The 23,008-nt window shown below is 36.9% G+C and overlaps 4 protein-coding genes across 4 annotated transcripts; 2 read left to right on the top strand and 2 right to left on the bottom strand.

The window, feature by feature from the left end:
- Positions 1 to 717: 717 nt before the first annotated feature.
- On the bottom strand, positions 718 to 1,273 carry DSM5745_03867 (uncharacterized protein; the record flags this gene model as incomplete). Its single annotated transcript, XM_026745883.1, has 4 exons — positions 718 to 800; positions 857 to 1,011; positions 1,067 to 1,159; positions 1,221 to 1,273. 4 exons carry the CDS (start codon positions 1,271 to 1,273, stop codon positions 718 to 720), a joined length of 384 nt encoding a protein of 127 aa, XP_026604879.1.
- Positions 1,274 to 1,967: 694 nt separating this feature from the next.
- DSM5745_03868 (uncharacterized protein) lies at positions 1,968 to 5,656 on the top strand (the record flags this gene model as incomplete). Its single annotated transcript, XM_026745884.1, has 12 exons — positions 1,968 to 2,105; positions 2,184 to 2,376; positions 2,423 to 2,676; positions 2,732 to 2,766; positions 2,811 to 2,912; positions 2,958 to 3,239; positions 3,369 to 3,487; positions 3,555 to 3,766; positions 3,854 to 4,470; positions 4,517 to 4,912; positions 4,965 to 5,191; positions 5,241 to 5,656. The coding sequence occupies 12 exons, from the start codon at positions 1,968 to 1,970 to the stop codon at positions 5,654 to 5,656; spliced, it is 2,991 nt and encodes a 996-aa protein (XP_026604880.1).
- A 6,995-nt stretch (positions 5,657 to 12,651) lies between these two features.
- DSM5745_03869 (uncharacterized protein) lies at positions 12,652 to 13,107 on the bottom strand (the record flags this gene model as incomplete). Its single annotated transcript, XM_026745885.1, has 3 exons — positions 12,652 to 12,657; positions 12,707 to 12,897; positions 12,942 to 13,107. The coding sequence occupies 3 exons, from the start codon at positions 13,105 to 13,107 to the stop codon at positions 12,652 to 12,654; spliced, it is 363 nt and encodes a 120-aa protein (XP_026604881.1).
- Positions 13,108 to 13,367: 260 nt separating this feature from the next.
- DSM5745_03870 (uncharacterized protein) lies at positions 13,368 to 14,987 on the top strand (the record flags this gene model as incomplete). Its single annotated transcript, XM_026745886.1, has 1 exon — positions 13,368 to 14,987. One exon carries the CDS (start codon positions 13,368 to 13,370, stop codon positions 14,985 to 14,987), a length of 1,620 nt encoding a protein of 539 aa, XP_026604882.1.
- Positions 14,988 to 23,008: the final 8,021 nt, after the last annotated feature.

Consider the following 23,008-nt stretch of genomic DNA (forward strand, 5'->3'; position numbering starts at 1 on the left):
AATGCACAGATCCTGCGTCCTCGGCGCCATCCGCATCGCAGTAACCCAGGATCTCACGGACCCCAAGGTCGTCTGTACGTTGAGCCCCCCATCCCTCCCTTCCCCGCGTTCCTTCCCAACCAACCAACCGACCAACCACCTCGCACACGCACTAACCCCCCTCTCGCAGACGAAGGCGTCCTCTTCAGCATAACCTGCGTCTGGGAACTCGTCGCCACAATCCTCTGCGCCAACCTGCCCGTCATCTACCAGCCGCTCGCCGCCGGGTGCCGCCGCGCCATGCGCCAGGGCAGCGAGCACTCGGCGTCCGGCCGCAGGCTGCACAGCCCGGGCCTGTCGCGGTCGCTGTCGCGCATGTACCACGTGCGCAAGTTGAAGCGCAACATGAATATGGATGTGAACCTGGCGTATTCGATCCGGTGGACGTCGGCGGGGGCGACGGAGGTGGATGAGGCGGGGTCGGGGGCGGAGCCGGTTCTTATGGATGTTGGGGGGATTCTGGAGAGGGATGATGGGCTTGGGCAGGATAATGCTGTTACGGCGCCTGCGCCGACGTTGTCGTTGTCTTCTGGATACATAGGGCACGGGCGTGGGGTATAGCGTACTTCGTTCGTTACATACTTAAGGTTGTGGTGCCTGCTGCAGAATATACACAAGGCCCGTAACAATTCCATCTCAACCTCATGGTCTCATCCCATTATCAATTGTAAGACCAACCTACTGCACAAACGCATCGACAACAGTCGACGTCCCACCCCGCACAGCCCCAATCGCCTCCGTAAGCACATCCTCAAGCCGATCTGCCTCCTAAACGCGCACAGCAAGGTGACGTCTTCTTCCATGACTTCGCGCGCACCCATCAGATAAACAGAGCCCTTAGGGTCGCTGGTCGCGAACTGCAAAGCGGCGCCAACCATCTGTTTGACATTCTTGCCTGTGCGGATCTCGCCTGTGTACTTGCAGTACCGCGCAACGATCTGATTCTGGTCGGGGACGTCTTGGAGCCAGTGACTGTCCTCAAGATCAGCAAACCCTCGCATGCAGATAAAATACCGGCATCACGAACATATATTCCGTTCGATTCCCCCTCCTCTCCCCATCAAGGGTGAACGGACTCAGGCCGGCAAAGATAAGGACCGGCGCTCGTCCCGTCGCCGCGCTAGGGATGGATCGCAGCACCGAGGCCCGACGTGCCAACATCCACATGGATAATCACGCACTGGGGCTCGTTCGTCACGCGCGCGTAGCCGTCTGCCATCGACAGCGCCACCATCTCGTTGGTACATGTGTAGATACGCGGGCTCGGGCCTTTCCTTTACGCCCTTGGCCATGGCTTCCATGATACTTGGGTGATCGGAGCCCAGGTTCACGAAGCAGTTCTTCACGCCCAGTTCCCAGAGGGCTTCAAAGAAGGCGTAGGACGCAGTGTACCTGTGCTGGGATTAGCAGGTGTGCTTCTGGATTGGGAAGGTCGCACATCGTTGTGTAAATAATTGCTTGGAGACCGGTCTTGAGCTCGATAAGCGCGTGAAATTAATCTGCACGAGACATTGTAGTGATATAAGACGTGTTGACTGCCGTGCATCTGGGAATAGTATCAGTCTCGGGTATTTCCCGAGGGTCCCGGGTAACGCCCGGCCTATTCATCGAACGCCTGGAGCTGATCCCGGATAGTCGGAACCCTCAGGAAAGGGTGGACATGAAATAACCGGGATCTTTCCGCACGAGGCGATCACATCGGATGATCCACAGGGCCGAGAGACATTCCTATATACTTGCCGGCACGTAAAAGCCAGACAACGCCGGTAGCAGCACCAACCAAGCTGATCCTTGACGAGGAAAATGTTAAGAACAATACGCTTCCAACCGAGATGTCGAATTCCGACTCGTGTGACAGGGACCATCCGACCGTTCTCAATCGCTCGGGCGGCGCTTCAGCAGCAGTCAGGCCCGGAGCCCGACTCGCAATGCCGGTCACAGCCATGCAACAGATCCTGATTGAGCTCACTGATAGCAGCGGGCGTCGGTTCAGTCGTAACGGGCGGACTGGTATACTTCAGGACACAGAAGACGCAAGATGCGAAGCCAGGGCAGACAAATCCAGTGTACGCCACTCGAGAAGAGATGAACAAGGTGACCGAAGCACAACCTACTTGGTTCTACTGTTCTAACAGAGACTCTAGGCAGTTGAGAAAATCCACAACGAGCTCGGCGAGGACGCCATCAGTACTGATGAAGAGGACTTGAAGAACCATGGGTACTCTCAGTATTCATCCACCAACATCGACAGACTTCCTGTGGCCGTGGCGTATCCACAATCGACGGAGGACGTTGCAGCGATTGCCCGGATATGTCACGAATATAGAGTCCCGATGAGTGTGTACTTTCGCATTTGGTGTTGAAGAAGCTGACCGCTTGTTAGTTGCGTTTTCCGGAGGATCCAGCATTGAAGGGCATTTTTCAGCCCCCTTTGGCGGAGTCAGCGTGGACTTTATGAACATGAATAAGATCGTCGAGTTTCATCCGGAGGAGTATGTATCCTCGTTGACACCGAGCGACCAAAGGCTCACCACGAACAGCATGGACATCGTCGTCCAGCCGGCCGTGTCGTGGGTCGATATGAACTACGAGATCAAGGACAGCGGGCTGTTCTTCCCTGTTGACCCAGGGCCACCGGTGAGCAACAAGCCCTGAGAACAAGAACATGAACACAGCCTAATACCCGTCACAGGCTAAGATCGGAGGAATGGTTGCGACCAACTGCAGGTATTCGTTTCACAGAAGTAGGTTGACCGCTGCTAACTGCACAGTGGCACCAACGCCATCCGCTACGGGACGATGAATGACTGGGTGATCAATCTGACAGTAGTCCTCGCCGACGGTGGGGTCATCAAGACGCGAAAGCGACCGAGGTACGTTGCTGATCGTGTGAACCATTCCTGGCTAACGACCCCCAGAAAATCATCCGCCGGATACAACCTCAACGGCCTCTTTACCGGCTCAGAAGGCACCCTCGGATTCGTGACAGAAGCGACTCTCAAGCTGGCGCCCATCCCAGAGAAGTCTGCGGTCGCGGTGACGACCTTCTCGAGCATGAGAGACGCCGCGCTGGCCGCGATCCAGATAGTGCACGCCGGAATTCCAGTCGGGGCTGTAGAGATCCTGGACGACGTGCAGATGGACGTGGTTAATAAGATGGGAGGCACCGGCTCTTCGATGGGCTCAAGGACCGCGACCGGGTGAGCAAGGCCGTCCATGACATGGTCCGCCGAGCGTTGGATATGGACGGGACGTGCACGGTATGTCTTCCTTCGGCAGTGGGGGGAGGCGATGCTGACCGGCACAGGGCGAACACGGGGTTGGGCTAGGCAAGGAATTCATGACGCACGAGGTGGACGAGGGCTCGCTGGAGGTGATGAGGAGTGTCAAGGCGGCGCTGGATCCCCACTGGCTGATGAACCCAGGCAAGATATTCGACGCTTAGCTGGTAGCAATGATGAATGCTCGCCGGGGATTTGGTTCGGCCTGCTATAGTTAAACTGACTCACGTCAAGCTACATCCAGTCATTGCGTGACCATATCGCTTACCTGGAGGAGTCGATACCCCAGCCATCACCCGTCAATGACCTCTCCGGTCCCAGCACCGCCAGTCAGACCTCCCGTCTCTTGTCAGGCTCAGATCCAGGAACATTGCGAGCACTATCCATCGCCTGAAAGCCCGTCGCTATCAAAATCAATCAGTGGCATGGGTGCCCCCGCGACCGATGTAGGTCAGACGGATCTTGTAGACCAATGCTATGGGCAGACGTCGCTGGTGTCGCTGGTGCAGGAATACGCCACTCCCCGACGGTAGCCGCAACCAGCGACTCCTTCCGCCGCATCCTGCAATGTCGCCTGTGCTCCTGGCCTCTCCTCGTTGCTATCGGACGACTACTCTCTTCCTCCCCGAAAGACAGCCGACTGGTTGATGAACATCTACTTTACCAGCTCCCACTTGTTCTATCACTGGGTGCACAAGGAAAGCTTCCTGGCCTCGTACGACTTCATCTGGTCAAGTCAGGATGGCACTCCGTTGGATAGCTTTCCTGATGTTGGTGTTGGCGGGAGAAACTGTCCTCCGATAATGTTCTACTGTGCCCTGAACGCCATGTTCGCCATAGCATGTGAATTCTCCAACATGCCCCCTCAAGAGAAGCGATCAACGTCGCTCATGTTCTATGAGCGCATGAAGGGACTTATTAACATCGACATTCTCGACAATGGAAGCCTTGCGCATGTCCAAGCCCTGTTGCTGGTCGCCATCTACCTGCAATGCACGCCGTACCCCAACCGATGCTGGAACATCGTGGGGATGGCATATCGCATATCGATCGGGCTGGGACTCCACCTCCGCCGGTATGGCAGCGACATGACAAACCTAGAAAAGGAGATTCGATGGCGGACTTGGTGTGCCTGTGTGCACATGGATATGTAGGTGTTCCACTCTCTCCTTGCAGATGGATGCTTACATGCCCAGTATGGTCAGCATGACAATGGGCCGGCCAGCAATGACCCCCGTTCCTTACAACGTCCCGCTACCGTCTCCAATTGACGACAAGTACCTGGCGATGGAGGGGACGGTCGAGCAACCGCCCGGCGAAGTCTCGGGGAATCTATTTCTATACGAAAACACGAGGTTGACTGGTATTCTGGGCAAAATCCTGTCGACCATTTATCACAGTGCGGAACCAACATCGGAGCCCAACACACCGCAAAAGGCAGCGTTGAATCTTCAGGCAGTACTGGATATCGACTGTGCTCTGGTCGAGTATGAACAGTCACTTAATCCGGCTCTGCAGTGGGACCCTGGCGCCCAGTCGCCACTCAGTGCAGTCCCGCTGTGCAGGCGACTATCGAATGTTCTTCATGCTAGGTAATTCAAGATCGAATGATGGAAAGCTGGATGGCTCCGCTGACACGTGTAGATTCTTGCATTTGCGGCTATTGCTATATCGCACGGCGTTCAGTCAATATTGTTCGTCATTGACCAACCAGGGCGAAGTCAACTCGAAGCCAGGGACGCGACGATGGTCGGTGCTATGCCGTTCCAATTGCGCAGCAGGCTGTGTCCAGGCGGCATGCGACCTGATCGAATCTCTATCAAGGGCGACAATGCAAGACGCCTCAGGTGCCTGGTGGTATGGGATCTTCTGTAGGTCATACGCTATTTCACCCGAGTCAGCAGAACTAATACATCATAGACTTGATCAGCGCAGGGTTTATTCTCCTCTTGGCGTATTCGTCCGATGCGTCTTTCGAAGGGCCGGACAAAGACCACCGAGATCGCGCATGGGACCGGTGCATCCACACTCTGAATTGTATGGTCGATGTCCACCCTTCAGCCAGAGACTATGAAATTGCCCTAACTGGGCTAAGGCAAGCCCAGGTACAGAGCACTCGTTCTCCAGCAGAGGCAGAGGCGCAAAGTACGAACATTGATTCGAACGGAACCATATGGGATGAACAGAACAATCAAGTGGAAGCTGGCCCCAGCGGTTTGTACAATGCCCTTGACCCACTTATTTCAAACTGGGACAATGGAATCGAAGATATCATGTTACCGGCTCAGTTCCTGCAGGATATGGGTGATGGATTGCTCCTACCGAGCTTTTTCTGAGGGAGTTAGTTTATGTATCATTTGCGACGTCCGCGTACTCGGCAAAGACCTACTAAAAGGAATGAATAGTTACTGTATGTAGAAGTCTCTTGTATTGCTTGGTGTATTAAGCTAGATATTTTAGGGATGAATAAAGAGTTTTATAGGTGGCTATTTAAGCTAAAATAACCTTTTTTTACTAGAGCCCTAAGGCCGCTGGTAGCCTTAGGCACTTATTTTTAGTACTTTTTTTTATTTATACCAAGAACTTTCTTAAGTTAGTAAATTATAGGCTGCTAGCATAAAAAAAGTCTCCCCTAAATTAATAAGCTATAGGTTATTAATCCTAAAAAAAGGCTCCCCTAAAGGTATAATTTATAGGCAAGTGTTAAAAAGCTAGTAATTAAAATAATAAAAATAGTAAGTATTAATAAAAGCTTTAGGTATTAATAGGCTAAAGTAGTTCCTAAAAATATAAGTAAATAGTAATAAAATATATAAAATAGCAAACTTTTAATAAAAGCTTTGGGCACTGGGTGGCCCAGGGCGGATTAAATAATAAATAGCAAGCTAAGTAATTTATAAATCTAAGGGCTAGCTAGTGCGTTTACTAGCTTTTTTATAAATTATATAGCTTTTTTATAGCTAAAAAAGTAATAATAAATATTAAAGCATGTAAAAGCTATTTTAGGGGCAAGAATAAGGCCTAGTTTATATAAAAGGTATTATTAGCTAGTAGTAATAAACTAATATGCAGTAATTTATTTAGGGATTTTAATTTTTATTATAGGGCAGATTGCCCAGCATAACAGTACACTAAATTTACTAAAGTATATATTTTAGGTATTAATCTTCCCCGGAGAATTTAGTGCTAGTATAATATTATATATTTTAAATAGTATAGTATTAGCCTAGCAGCTATAGTAGGTGTAATTAAGCCCTAAATATAAAGTTTTTAGGGTGTAGGCTAGCGGGATTATAGCAGGGATTATAATCCTAAATAATAATATTTTTTTTTTTTTTATTAAAAAATAAGATTACTATAGCAGCCTATATGTGCTAGGAGCTAATAGTATTATTTAGCTGCTTAATTTAGAAAAGTCTTAGGGTCCTAAAGGCCACTAGCCACGTGGTGTAGCCGCGCTTTAAAGCCTAAAAAAATATTAAATAAAGATCTTAATTAAGGTAGTTAATAAGCTAATCACGCCAGTAAGCCTATATTTTAGTATTTAAAAATAAGATTTCCCGTGGGTAAATATAAAAAGCACTAGGAATTTTATTAAATTAAGCTAAAAATATATTAACTTTTAGTGCTATAATTAGGGTATTATATAAAACTAGGGTAAGGTTTTAAAATAAGGTAATATTATACTACCTTTACCGCAGGGTTAATCCCTGGAAATAAAAATAAAATAATAATAAATTAAAAATAAAAATTATTAAGCATGGTTTTATAGTACGTAAGTTATTATAAGTCTAGTATAAAAAAGGCTAATCCTAGTATAAAAACTACTAGAAAACCTACTTATGTAAGTTTAAAAAGGATTTTTAGTAAGGCTTTAAAGTATTTAAATACCTTAGGCCCTAATAGCTTAATAAAACTATTTACTATTTATTTTTTAATAAAAATAAACTAAATATTAATAATGCCTTTAGCCTTTTTTTTTAAATAAAATAGTGCTAAATATTAATATACTTACTCCTGGTATAAAACTAGGGATTACTAGCTAGTATTATAGCGCCTTTATTATTCCTATAAATTATAATAGTAGTGGGATCCTTTTTTTAGGTATTTATAAGCTTTTTTAGTAAGTAGTAAAGCTAGATAGCCTTTTTAGTAATTTATATTTTTTTTATATACTTAGCTTTATAGGAGGACAGAGCCATGGTAGGCTAATACTTAAAAGACTAGCTAATGGCTGTAAAACCCACATAAAATATATATTTAGAGGTAAAACAGCGTGTTTCCGGGTTATTACCCTAGTTAGTATTAGTATAGCTAATTAGTGGTTAAAAATCCCTAAAAAATACTAGTTTATAGTTTACAAAGCCTTAAAAATAATAAAACACGCGCTTAATAGTTACTACGTGCTTTTTTATAAGTTTAGTAAAAAAATAGCTTAAAATAAATATGGGGTAGGTAATATTAGCTTAAGTACCTAGTATAAGGTATATTAAAAACTTAATAGCACTTTAATATTATTTTAAAATATTTACTAAAGCTAAGTACTTTTTGGGAGCAGGCTTTAGCTTTAAGCAGGGATTTATTAACATGCTATAAACCTTAAAATTATTTATGCTAAATTAGTAAAGGATCTTATTTATATAGCCAAGCTAAAAAAGCTAAAGTATTTAGTTAGCCTAATTTTAATAAACCTTTATATTAAAATAGTAATAGCACGGGCTAAAATTAAATATTTTAAAGTACTTACTTAGGGCATTTTTAATTTTTTAAATCTAGATTTTATTTTTATTAACTAGCAAGAGATTATTTATATATATAATAATAAAAATCTTGCTATTAGTAAAGACTTTTAGGTTTAAATAAATAAAATAAAAGCCTAATATAGCTAAAAAATCTATAAGTAATTAGTACCAGATCCGCGGTGCTTACTTTAAGTTATAAAAAGCCTTTTAAAGCTAGTAAATATACTTAAAGCTATTAATAAAAAGGTAAGGCTACTTTATAAAAATTATAATATTAATATTCTTATATAAAAACGCTATTTTTATATTTATTTATTTAATTTTAAGGTTTAGCATGGTAATAATAGCAAAAAGTAGCTTATAGCTTATTAGCTTTACTATTTTAGTAAAGGTCTTGTAATAGTTAAGCCTATAAATTTACTTAAAGCTATAAATTATTTAGCAAGCCTTATAGCGGAGGATTTAGCCTTCTAGTTTTTTTTTAATTTTTAGGACCTATTTACTAGGGAGTAAGTATTTTTTAGCTAGCAGGTTAATAAAATCCTAGGTCTTGTTTTTTATTAAAAAATTATATTTTTCCTGCATGCCCTTAAATTACTTATTTTATTTATTTTTAGCCTTAGCTTGCTAAACTATTAATTTATTTTTTTTAAAAATTTACTTGTAAAGTGTTATAGCTAATACTAGAATATTATTTAAGCTAGGCTTGCTAGCTAGTACTTAAAGGTTATTTAAATAAGGTTTACTAGCTAGGGTAATCCTATTTCACGTGACTTTAGTAATATTTTAGGAATAAAATAGGTAGGCTAGCTTGTCTAGGATTTAAAAAGCTTTTTTAGGATTTATAGTAGCCTAAGCGCGTGTATAATATACTAGGCTGGTGTTATAGTTAAAATCTAGGTTTTTTAGGAATATGTTAGCTTTAATAATTAAATTAATAGCTTTTATTACTAGATCCTTGGGGTTTATATACCTAAAAAGGTCCCTAAAAGCTAGGCTCTTTAGGGATTTATTTTTAAGGTTCCCTTTAATATTTAGGTTAGTGTTAGCTGGTAAGCTCTTGGGGATAAAGATTTTTAAAAAAATAGGAGCTTTAAGCGCCTTAGGGATAAAGATTCCTAAAGGGCTTAAAAGTAATGCCTTAGGGATAAAGATCCCTGGAGGGGTTAAAGTCTTAGGGATGGAGGTTTTTAAAGGCACTGGAGCCTTAGGGATAAAAATCCCTAAAGGCGCTAAAGCAGTTGCTTTTAGTAAAAAATCTGGCCTAATGCAATAATTCTTAATAATATTAATATTATATACTAAAACCACGTGGCTATTGTCCAGGAAAACCTGGTATAACTTATTTATTTTTTTATTAAACCTAACTAGTTTTTTAGTTCTTGTTTTACTATCCTTACAAAGCTTTTTTTACTTTTTTAATAGGTTTAAAACATAGACCTTGAACTAAAAAATATAAATATAAAAGATATTTAGCTAGTGGCTATACCAGGCTTTAAATAGTGTAATATTATTTAGTGTAAAATATAAAGTTTAATTATATAAATAACTAGTATTTTTATAAAACTTAGACCACATGTTAGCTAGGGCTTTAGTATTATATAATATAAACTATATAAAACTAAGTAGCTTATTAATAAGTACTTTAGCATGGTTATTTTATTTATGCTAGTTTATACTAAATATTTTTATAATAGCTTTAAAGCTATAAATAAAGTATTATAGGTTATAAATATTCTCCCCCTTTTAATTATAGCATACGCGGCGCAGTAGGAGTTTAGGTGTGTTATACTAGTAAATAATAATAAAGGCCTAAGTAATAAATTTATTCTTGCTAGCTAGCGCTGTAACCTAGTAATAATAGGATTTATTATTTATAATAAAGTTAATATATGCCTTTTTATTAAATAAAAGTAAATATAGGCCGGAGACGTTTATATAAAGTAGTTTAAATAATTAATTAATAAATATTATAATGCTTTTATAAGGCTTGGCCTGCTAGCGTGTAATAATATAAGATTTATAAATATAGTTTTTAGGCATGTGCATGCCGCGGACCACCTTTTTTATTTTATTAAGCTAATTTTTAAAGGTGTGGCCTATTTATTAATACTAAAAATAAGAAAATTTATTTTAAAAAATAAAGGCTACTAGTATTAAAATAGCTAGTATTACTAGGCCCTGGTAAAGGTTAAAAAAAAATATTTTATAAACTTTAGTGGCTATATACTAAGCTAATTTATAGTTATATAGGGTAATAATATTAGCACCTTATAATTTTTTAGCTTTTATATTTTATTACCTAAAGCTAACTAAGCAACGCTTATTTAGTAGCTAAAAAATAAAAATTAGCGTGAAAAATATATTAAGGTAATATAAAATATTATTTAAAGCCAGGATTTTAAGCTAGCTATTAATATAATAGGGGATTTTAATAATATTAATACCCTAGGTGCTAAAAACTTTAGGGCTAATATTCTTAATACCAGGGCTAGTATAAGGCTTAAGGTTTTAAAATAAAAAGTAATTATAGGTAATATATTATGTATAATTATTATTTAAGGCAATTTATTAAATAAAACTATTTTAAATAGTTTTTTACTTAAAATTAAAGCTAATTTAAGCTATAAGTACTAGCTTAAATATAGGCTTTATATTTTCCCTAAATTTAAAATTTTTTTAGGGGTGCTTAGCGCCCTTGCCACCCTAGAAGTTTTTTTAAGTAATTTTAAGCTTAAAATAAAGTTAATAATAGGTTTTTTAGTTATAAAATAGCGTGTTATAATAAAAATAATAACATGTAATAATATTTACAGTACCCTTATTTTTATATATTTAAATAATATTAAGGTAGTTCTTATAGTATTTAGTATTAGGCTTAGATACCTTGCTAAAAAAAAGTACTAGGGTACTAGTACCCTAGTTCTAGTTTAATTTTATAAACTTAGTAGTAATTATAAAATTATTTAAAAAGGTAATTAGCGTGGTAATATCCCCTGGAAGGTATTTAATAATATAGTTATTAAAGTATATAGCCTTAAAATAATTAAATTAATTACCCAGGGCTTAATAAAAGGTAGTAATAGCAAGCTTAATTAAAAAAGTAATATTAATATAGGTAAATTCCTGCTAAATCTTCCTAAGTTTCTTGCTAAGGTTAGGAATACTTTTATTATAAAATAAAAATATTAGGTTAGCCCAGGCCTTAAAAATCATGGTATTAATATTAGGTTTTAAGTAACTTTTAATCTTGTTAAGTAGTTTATAAACTATTTATTTATTAGTAAAGAGATTTTATAAATTAAAACCTAAATAGCTAAAAATTAAAGTTATGGCATGGTCTTAGTTTTGCTACTAGATCTTAGCCTTATTATGGTTTACTAGGGGTGTAGGCTTAATAATAACCTTAATAATAATGGTTTTAATAATAGGCTAAACAAGAGGCATAGTGGTAATTAAAACTTTATTATTAATACTTGTGTTTTTAGCTTGGCTTATAATAAATTATTAGCTAGGGGTCTTAGTATCTTTGCCTGCCAGAGCTAGTATAATAAAAAAAAAAATAGTAAAAATTTTTACAGGGTGCCTTTAGTTTAGCTACTTTAAAAGGTAGCTATAGCTGGCCTTTTAAAGTTCTAGGGATACCTGCTAGTTTTATTTAACCTATTAGTTTTTTAAGGTTAAAACTAGGATGTTTTCTACTTTAATTAAGGTTATTTTTTTTATTTTAGCTTGGTGTAAAAAAACTAAACATAAAAGAACTAAATAGTAAAAGAATTAGAGTGGTTTAAGTACCGGGAATTAAAGTACTTGGGGATTAAAAATTTAAGGTAGTTAGGGATAGTAAGCCCTAAGAAGTTACTATAGTAAGATTAAGGTTAAATAGGCTAAAGCCTATACTAGGATAATTATAAAAAAAAAAAAAAAACTAGTAACTGGGAACGGCTAGTTAAATATTTAAAGGTTAATTTAAATTTTTAAGAAGTAGTTAAAGTTAAAGTTTAAATTAAGAAACCTAAAGGTGTTATAGTGCCTTTAAAGGTTCTAAAACTTTTTAATTACTAAAAAAAACTTATTTTTATTAAAAAATTAAATACATGTGGCCCTAGGAAGCGGATATTTATAAAGTTAAAAGCTAATTAAAAAGGTAAAAAWAAAAAAAAAAAATAAAAAATTTAAAGTAAAATAAAATAAAGCTATAGTATTTATACCCCTATAATAAGGCCTTTGCCTTAAGCATAGGGCTTTTTAACTACTATAATAATTAATAAAGTTATAAAAAAAATATAAAGCTAGATAGGCAAAATAAGAAAATGCCATGTATTTAGTTAGTATAGGTTAACTTAAAAAAAAAAAGACTTTTAGTTAGGTATATAAGTTAAGCAAACCCGGGCTTATAACCTACTAAAAAAAATAAATAATTACTATATATAAAAGTCTTTTATATTACTTGGTGTATTAAGCTAAATATTCTAGGGATAAATAAAGAGTTTTACGGGTGGCTATTTGGGCTGGAATAACCTTCCTCCACCGGAGCCCTAAGGCCGCCGGTGGCCTCAGGCACCCACTTCCAGCAAGACCAGAATAAATCAAGCCTATACCCAACGCAAACCCCAGCGTCAGGTCTCCAAGAACCGTACTCACAGCAGTAAAATCGCCGGATTCAGGCGTAGCAAGCGCATCGATTCCACTCCCCACCACACCCGCCAATCCCCAAGTCGTAAGGACCAGGCCGTATTCGTACGCGAAAGACGATCCATCAACTCTACTCTTGATGACACCGGGGAGTGTACTAAACCCGACTCCATGGCTGAATAAGACCGACGCAACGGCCACTAGAAACGTAAGTGGAGTGCGAAGGCGAGAGAATGTCATCAACACAACGCCGCGGATAAGGAATATGAGTAGCTGTGGGGGATTGCATCGTCAAAGAGTCTTGGGAGTTCGGTTTGCAAGATACTAAGGGCGTACACGGTACCAACAGTAAACATGTTGGTGAAGCTGGCGATGCTTACGCCGCGAGCGCTGGGTTTGGTCGAGGCCATGGGATGGTAGTTTGAGATATGAATGTTGGCAGCGGTAGGGGCCCGCCTCTGCCGCTCCAGTCACAACGAACGGCATCGTCACGATAATCATTTAAAGAGACAGCTATCACTGCAATAAGGAGACACATTTCCAATTGCATTCCATTGCTCCCTAGTGCAGTGGCAAGATGGCAGCAGACAATGATGCCGACACCACGGTCACCACCCTCCTCCACGCCCCAACGCTGTCCGAAAAATGAGCCCTCCTTTCCGGCAAGAATATGTGGGAAACAACACCCATCCCATGTCTCGGAATCCGCTCGCTGAAAGCAACAGACGGGCCGGCCGGTGTGCGCGGTGCGAAATGGACCGAGGGGTCGCGCACAACTTTCATCCCCAGCGGAATATCGCTCGCAGCGACATTTGACCACGACATTGTGCGGCGCATCAGGGCTGTTCTGGGTGCGGAAGCGCATAACAAGCAAGCGCATGTATTGCTGGCACCGACAATGGACCTCAGCGATCGGAATTTCGAGAACTTTGGAGAGGATCCGTTTCTTACGGGGTCCCTGGCGAGGGAATACATTACTGGCGTGCAGAGCGAAGGAGTCGGCGCTTGCGCGAAACACTTTGTTGCGAACGATCAAGAAACTCGCCGGTTCAACATGGACGAGGCCATTGATGAGCGGACATTGCGCGAGATGTACCTCCGACCGTTCCAGATGACTTTGGACGCGGATCCGTGGACGGCCATGTATCCGAAGATCAACGGAGTTCACGCGGATTGCAGTCGGACTCTGATCAAGGATATTCTGCGGGAGGAATGGGGATACCAGGGGCTGGTTATGAGTGACTGGGGAGGACTGAATTCGACAGTTGAAAGTATCAAGGCTTCGACGGACCTGGAGATGCCTGGACCGGCATTGAGATACGGGAAGGCACTTGAGGACGCTGTCAAAGAGGGAGTGGTTTCGGAAGAGGAAGATATCAATTCTTCAGTTCTCCGCGTATTGAAGCTTCTTAACCGAGCAGGGTGCTGGTCAGGAGGCAGTACAGATAACCCAGCAATGGAGATCGACGAGTCCAGCGTCAGTGTCATGGACGGCGAGCAAATGCTGGATCGCTCCGAGTTCCGCGCCACCGCACGAGAAGCAGCCGAAGATGGAATCGTGCTGCTGAAAAATGAGAACGGACTTCTTCCCCTGCGACCGACGACGCTGAGAAAACTCGCCATCATCGGGCCCAATGCAAAGACGCCCACGGCTGGTGGTAGTGGCAGTGCCATTGTCAACCCCTACTACGTGACCAATCCGTACGATTCCCTGGTAACGGCCGCCAAAGTCGCCAATCCACAGCTGGAGATTACCTACGAGCAAGGCATCCTCACCCATCTGCACCTGCCACTGCTGGGAGACATCCTCAAGACACCCGATGGCTCTGCCCAGGGCGTCCAAGTTGACTTTTACCAGGGCCACCAGTTCGAAGGAGGTGTCGTCGCCACAACGTACTGGCAGGACTCGCTGGTCTACCTGATGAGCGACGGAGACATCCCTGCCCAACTGAAGGGGAAGCGCTTTTGTTTCCGCGCTAGGGGCGTATTCACACCAACCATCAGCGGAACGTATGACTTCAGCCTGTCCAACACCGGGAAGGCCGAGGTTTATGTGGACGAGCTGTCGATCGACAATACGGAATGGACTCGGATCTGCGCCAACTTCATGAACTGCAGCAGCCCGGACAAGTCGGCTATGATGTATCTCAGCGCAGGCCGGAACTACGCATTCAGGGTTGACAGTGTTGTTGTGCCTCCGCCGACCCGACCTCGTGAATACGCTCTTCCACCGCATTGCCGGAGTCAACGTCGGCATGCTGATCCAGCACAACAAGGATGCCATGTTTAGCGCTGCGGTGGCAGCCGCGAAAACTGCGGACGTAGTTGTTTTGGTTGCTGGCATAATAACAACACCGGACGCGAAGGATGCGATCGCGTTTCACTGTCTCTTCCACGCCGGACGGACACGCTCATTCAGGCAAACGCATCCGTGAATGTCAACACAGTGGTCGTCACCCAGTCCGCATGTGCTACTTCTATGCCGTGGGTGGACCAAGTCCCTGCAATCGTGCACGCCTGGTATCAAGGGCAGGAGAATGGAAACGCTCTGGCTTCCGTCCTACTTGGCAAAGTCAACCCATCGGGAAGGCTTCCTGTCACCTTCCCGAAGCGTATCGAAGACCACGGCTTGCATTCGTGGTTCCCAGGGAATGCAGATACTAACAAGGCTTAGTACGGAGAAGGGGTACTCGTCGGGTACCGTTGGTTCGACGCGCATAGCCTGGAGCCGCTTTGGCCGTTCAGATATGGATTGTCCTTCACTAGCTTCCGGGTCAGTGACGTCCAAGTTCACGGTAGCCTCGACGCAGATGGGACGCGCGAGGCGCGAATTTATGCCGTTGTGACGAACATCGGCAGCTGCTCTGGGAAGGAAGTCGTCCAAATCTATGTTTCCACTTCTGATGCGATTCCGACAGATCAGCGTGTCGCGAAAGGACTAGCTGGGTTTGAAAAGGTCGATGTGGCTCCTGGAGAGGATAAGCAGGTTGAAATTACTCTAGACTCGAGCACATTCGCTTGGTATGATGCACAGATTGGTGGTTGGAGGGTGTACCCCGGGGTGTACCAGTGCTTTGTGGGTACCAGTTCAAAAAACGTCTCCGCAGTTGTGGATGTTGTAGTAGATAATCTAGAGAACTATAGATATGCAGGTTAGATTCATTGTTACCAAATACTACCTGATCATGCGCATAATTCGCCCTTTGTCACGCAATGAGATGGCTAGTCGAAGCATCGCCTCGACGCTGGAGCCATTTTTCCCCCACGGCCCAAGTATGGCAATTGCTCGGTCTTCAAGGGTCTGGATGTCGGCAACCACATCGCGCAGGCAGGAAGAGTGGGATGCGAGGGCCAGGTTGACGACTGCGGCTAGTGTACTAGTACAGGTTAGTCAAGGTTTAGAAGTAGTATTCGCGAAGAAGACGAACGAATGAAGATAGATTCCGATAGATGGATGCGGCCCTATCGAGTACTGTTGGGACAATACGGAGAAAGGCGCGGCAATGGTCAAGGCATGTGAGTGCTTGATTGAAGGTATCGTCAAATGGTCGAGTGCTGCGTCGCTGTGAACAGATGTTGTGGAGAAAGGGCCGGGCAATGATATCGCCGCAGGCATGGTACCGGAGCAACAGGATTGCTTCGTTCGGGCTGGGGTCGTCTTTGTTAAGCTCCGGCTTGATTGACGCCGGCACAAGATCCCACCATGTCTGCTGTTGCAGAGCCAGTTCGTCCGCTAAAGCGAACAGTGCGCCCGGTAGCGGATCATCCCAAGCCAAAGAATTGGAGGCATATATTGTGCAGTGGATGCGGTTAAGTAGCTTTCGTGCGGAGATGTTCGCCAGCCATAAAGATTCATATGGCCGAGGGAACGGGCCGCAGTCGGGGTACGGCAGCTGGTTGATAAGATTCTCAATCCCACTTCGAGGCATATGGTATTCAGCCACGAGGTCACATTATAGGACAAAAATAGTCCAGCATGCTCGAAGCAGATTCTGGTTTCGCAGATTTGTCCATTGAAAGAAAGCATGCTGGATATTAGTCGACGCCATGTGGACCAGACGCCGGCTTTGAAGTGGGCGGCCCAGGTAGCCGTAGTACAGGGCGGCAAGGGCAAGAGACTGCGAGAGATGGATGGCGGTGCAACATACATCTGCCCACGTTCGGAGTACGTATTGTAGTCCTGGACGAGTATACTCGATCCCAGGAAGGTGACCCTCCGCTGCAGGGAGTTTCATGTCAAGTTTAGCCACGGCAAGAACCATCAATACGAGGACTGACACGTAGCTAAACGTGGATGCCTGAGAGTCGAGTGAGGTGTACATGACATCGAACCGGTTTCGGCCGAGAATTGGGTGTTTCGGATGGATAGCTTGGAAATAGTGATTCACCAGCGCGACGGTCAACCTATCGAGGGCTGGCGGCGAAATCTCCCCGGAGTGAACAGAGAGAGACAGCTCCGGGGGAAGCGGGCGTTTCTGCTCCACTCGGAGAAACAGGTTGCTACGATAGTCTCCAAGCAGAGCCTTGATAGGAGCGGTATGTAGTAAATTGCCTGTGGTCGTGGCATGTCCGATAGGGATTGTCATCGACCCCAGGTAATCGACCGGTGTTTCCGACTCCATTGCAGGCGGCATCGCAACCGGTATCTCCGCCTCGCCATTGTTTATACGCCGAACAAAGCCTTCGTGGCGAGGGAGTGGTTCGTCGGCCGGTACCGGAATGCTTACCTATCTGGTCGCGAAGCGATTATAGGGCGCGTGCCTGCTCCGCCAGAATAGACTCTAGCCGAGCTAGACGATCGGTAGAATCATCGTCATTGGATCTGGATTATCGACGATCTCAGCCACGGAGACGCTTGCGGGTAGGGAGACTCATGACTGAACCGCTGGGTAGGAGCAGTGTTTGTTCGCAGCCTGGCAGAGCGAGCATGTCGGCTGTGCTCCGTCACACCGGCGTTTCCTGACAATTAGCAGTATTCGGTTGGTAGAGATCGGATGACAGCTACCTTCAGCGGCAGTAGTTGCAGGCAATGGCAGCCCTCTTCCTCGATCGTGGCTTGTTCAAGCGGGAGTGAGTGAGAAGGAAGGGGAGCGGAGGAACGAGCGAGGAACAAGGCGGAGGATGTTGGACAAGAGGTGGAGATCCCTTGGATCTCCGCGGCAAACTTAGTTGGATAACTCTAACCAACCTTTAAAGATAGGAAAAAAATTAACCTTTAACTTTAGCCGGATTTCACGACCTAATTAGGAAATAAAATATAAAAAAAAATAAAAAATAAATATAGCTTAAATTTTTTTATATTTAGTTATTAAACTTTTATATTCTTATTTATTTTAAATTTTAAAAAATTTTATATTTTATTTACTTCTTAATTTTTATTCTAATTTTATATAACTAATTTTTACCTAAAATATTTATAACTTTAAAAGTTATAAGCCCGGCTTATACTTTACTTTTTTAAATATTATTTATATAATTATTTTTAAAGCTATTTATTACTTAAATTTAAACTTTTAAAGTTCTTTTTATTTACTATATAATATATTATAAAAAACTTTTAATTTTTACCTATAAATACCTAGTTTAATATTATTACTTTAAATAACCTTAATATATAATATTTATAATATTAAATTATTAAATTAATAGCTATAAGCCTTATAATATAAAATTATATTAATTTTTTAATTAATAATAAAAACTTATTACTTATTTTTATTAGCCCAAGGCTAATTTTTAAAGATTACTACTTTAATATTTTTAAAAAAGGTAAACTTTAAATAAATTATTTAATATTTAATAAATAAAATAAATATTATAATATAATAAAAAAATATTTTTTTTAAAAAAAAATATAAAGCTTTGCTAGGTATAATAATAACTTATATAATTTTAATTATATTTAGCTTTTACTAGTAACTTTTATATAGCTAAGAATATTTATATATAATATTTTAATTTTTTATAAAGTATTATATATAATTTAATATTACCTATAAAATAAAAATTAAAGTAAAATAAAAAAAGGTAGCTATTTACTAAGGCCTTTTTATTAAAAAATAAATTAATAATTAATATAACTACTAGGTTAGTATATTTATTAAAGCTAAAAAGTTTAATATTTTTATTAGTAATTAAAATACTAATATACTTTAAAACTTTATATATATTACTATAATTATTAATAAAAAGTTTAGTTAAAGGCTTTATATAGCTATTTTTTTTTAAAAAAAAACTTTATTAATACTATTAAAAAGTTTAAAGTATTTTATATACTTTAGGCTATTTATATTATATATAATAAATTTAAATAATAGCTAATAAATAGCACCTTTACCATGCTTAAAAAAATAACTTAGTAAATAAAAAAAAATAAAAATACTAAAAATAACAAGAAATCTAAAAAAAATAGTAAAAATAAAAATAATAAATTAAAGCTAACATGCCTAGTATATAATTATTTATATTTTATTACTTTTTATTAGTATTTTAACACTAAAAAAGCTTTAAAAGATTAAGAACCTTAAAAAAAAACTTTATAAAAAGTAAAAAAAATATATAGGATTTAACTATTAAAAAAAGAGTATTAAATATCTTTAAAAAATTTAGATTTAATATAATAATATTTAAAATTAAGGCTAAAAAATAATTTTAAAAACCTAAAAAAAGTTATAATAATAATTACTTATTTATTATTTAATAGCTTATAATACAGCCTATATAAAAGTGTTATTATTAACTTTAGATTTTTTATATATATTATTAATAACCTTACTAAAATAATTAATATTTATAATGCCTTTAAAAATAATATTATTTTTATTAATAATATTATTAATAAAATTAAAAAGTTTAATATACTTTGTGTTTTTTACAAGGGACTAAATAACTTAAAAAGGCTTTTAAAATTTAAAAATTATACTTATATTCCTAGCTTTTATATTTTTATTATATTTCTTAATAAAGTTATATTAGTAAATTTATATTTTAGTAGTTATAAAAAAACTTTTAAAAACTTTTAAAAAATAAATTTTTATATACTTAAATAATACTATAAATTATACATACTTTACTACAAGAAATTTAATATTAATAATAATAAAAAGATTAAGGCCTTTTATATTATAATAAAAATAAAAATTTAATACTTTATAACTTTAAAAATATTATTAAAAAGCCTAAAAATTTAGTATAAGTATATAGGCTACTTTAACACTAACATAGTATTTAAATTCCTAATATTTATAACTAGTATATAAATTAATCTAGCGCCTTAGCTTTTTAATAAAAAGTAAAAAAAAAAAACTACTTTACACGCCATGTAAACTCTTGTAATTTCTTAAGTAAATATTATAAATTAAATTAATTAAAGTAACTTAACCCTTTAAAAGGATTTACTTTAATATTCTTACTTTTAAAATATTTTAAAATAATATAAAATACACTTTTTATTTTTTAAATAATATTACTTAAATAAGGTAAATAATATTATATATTAAAAAAATAATTACTAGCATGCTATTTAATTATTTAATACTTATATTTTAAGTAATTTAGCCTTTATATTTAATTTTTTTATATAAATAATAAGATATTATAGCTTTTAAATAACTTTAAATTTATTAAAAAATAATAGGGTTTAACCTTTAAAATTATTATTTTTAATATACCTAAATAAAATAGCATAAGCAAGTAATTAAAAAAAATTATTTTATAAAAAATTAAAATACTTTTATTAGCTACTAATATACCCTAAAATTTTATATTTAAAATTATAAAAATATTTATTTATATATTAAATTACATGCTTATAAAAAATAAAAAAAAATAATTTATACTACTTTAAAAGTTTTAAGTATTAATAGGTAATACTTACCTAGTAAATATAGCTAATATTTTTAAGTTTAAATTACTTACTTATTAGTAACTAAAAATCCCTAACTTTTATAAAATAAAGCTAAGAGTAGTTATTAAATATTTTTATAAATATAAAAAAGCTTATAATATTTAAAAAAATTTAAAACCCTCGCGCTAAAGCCATATAATATTTAATTATTTAAGTAAAAAATATAATATTTAATAAGGCAAGAACTTATAATAAAAATAACTTAATTTATATAGCTAGTTTAAAATATGCTATCCTAGCATATATTAATAAAAAAAACTAGTTAATATATTATTTTTTATTAGCTTTAAAAATAATTCTTTTAAATTTAATAATTAAAATAAGCCTACTCCCAAGCCTAATAATATAAAAATAGGTAAGAATAAAAAGGTTAAAAATAATAAACCTTATGCTAAAATTAATACTTAAAATAAAGTTATTTTTAACTTACCTAGTAATTTAATATTATATAATAATAAAAATTTTATAATTTTACTTACTTTTACTACTAGCCTAAGCTTAGTAAATATTATAATTAATTAAAGCTTTTAAACCTATAATAATTATAAAATTATTTTAATAATACCTAACTAGGTAGTAAAAAGTAAGAAAAATAAAAAAATTTTTAACTTTAAAAATAATAGTGTTAAAGGGCTTTTATAATTAAAAAATAATATAAATAAAAATAATAATAAAAAAAAATATTAATATTACTTTTTTTTATTAAATTTAACTTAAAATTATATAAAATTAATATAAAAAAGGGGAGTAAAATCTTAATCCTAAACTTTTAATTACATAGGTTAAATTAAATAAAAAGGCTTAATATAACCGCCTGTACTAAAAGTAAGATTTAAAAAATTTTATAAATAAAAACTACCTAAAATAAAAGCCTTTTTTAAAGTTTTTTATACTAAACTTTTTTATTAGCTAATAAAAATTTTTACTAAATATTATATTTTTTTTATTTAATAATTTTTAAGCCTCCCAGACCATTGCAAGAGGCATTAAGTAAAGTTATTTATTAAAATTAACTTTAAAAAAAACTAAAAAACTAGGCAAAACTTATAAAGTATTTATATAAAAACTAGTTTATAAAGGTTATTAAAGTTAAATTTAGTACTTTTAAAAAACTTTATACTTTTAAAATTATTTTTATATTAAAAAGCAAAATTATTATATTACTTATATAAATATTTAAATATAAATTTAATACTACTAGCTATTTAAATAAATTTAAAGCACGCCTTTGCGCTAAAAATTTTTTTAATTTATTAATTATATTAATATTATAATAATAACTCTTGCTACCTAATTATTCTAACTTATAATAATATTTATTACTTATTTTAACCTTAATATTATTTAATTAAATATTATTAATGCCTTTATTTAAAGCTTTATAAATAAAAAAAATATATATTAAAATACCACCTGGCCCCTGGCGTGTTAAAAATAAAGTATTTAAGTTAAATTAATTATTATATAGCCTTAAATAATTATTATATATTTAATAAAAAAAATATTTTTAATATTTTTTAAATATAGCTTTAACCTAGTGCTAAAAAAGCCTTATTTTTTATTATAAAGTATTTTATAATTATTTTTTTTATTAATAATATACTTATTATAAGTAAAAAATTAGCTAAAGCTAAAAAAAGGCCATTAACTTTATTAAATATATAAAGTATATATATATAAATAATAAAATCTTAGTAAAGTAAAGTAGTTTTTAAATATTAAAATTATTTATAATTATTATAATTAAAAAATTTAGTTACTTTAAGATTTTTATATTAATAATTTATAAGCTAAATATAACCTTATAATATTAAGTAAAATATTAAAAATATTTTTATTTATGAAAAATTAACACTTGTGCTTTTAAATTATATATTTATAAAGTAAAATATTTTTTTATATTAATAACTTATTAGCTTATTTTTTTATTTTATTATAATAACATGCTTTAATACCTTTAAAGTAGCTAGTAAACTTGCTTAGTATATAATATAACTTATTAAAATTTATATTAAGGTAACTAAATATATTATTTAATATATTATTTAATATATTATTTAATATATTATTATTATAAAAAACCTAAACATTAAATACTTAGTTAATATTAAAAAAATTATTACTATAGCTTTTAATATATTTTTTAGTAATAATTTTAATTAATAAAGCTTTAATAAATAGCTTATAAAGCTATTTAAAGGTTTAATTAACTAAAATACTAATAAATAAAAAATAATTACTACTTTTATTATTAAAGCTAAATTACTTACTATTATTAAGAAAGTAAAAAACCTTATATAATAAAAAAAACTTTTTAATATTATAAAATTTAATTTAAAGGTTAAATTATACTTTTTTTTATAATAATACTTAAATTATATAATTACTTAACTTAAATAATTTTA

The sequence above is a fragment of the Aspergillus mulundensis genome, assembly GCF_003369625.1.
Source record: "Aspergillus mulundensis strain DSM 5745 chromosome Unknown scaffold_3, whole genome shotgun sequence".
Lineage (NCBI taxonomy): Eukaryota > Fungi > Ascomycota > Eurotiomycetes > Eurotiales > Aspergillaceae > Aspergillus > Aspergillus mulundensis.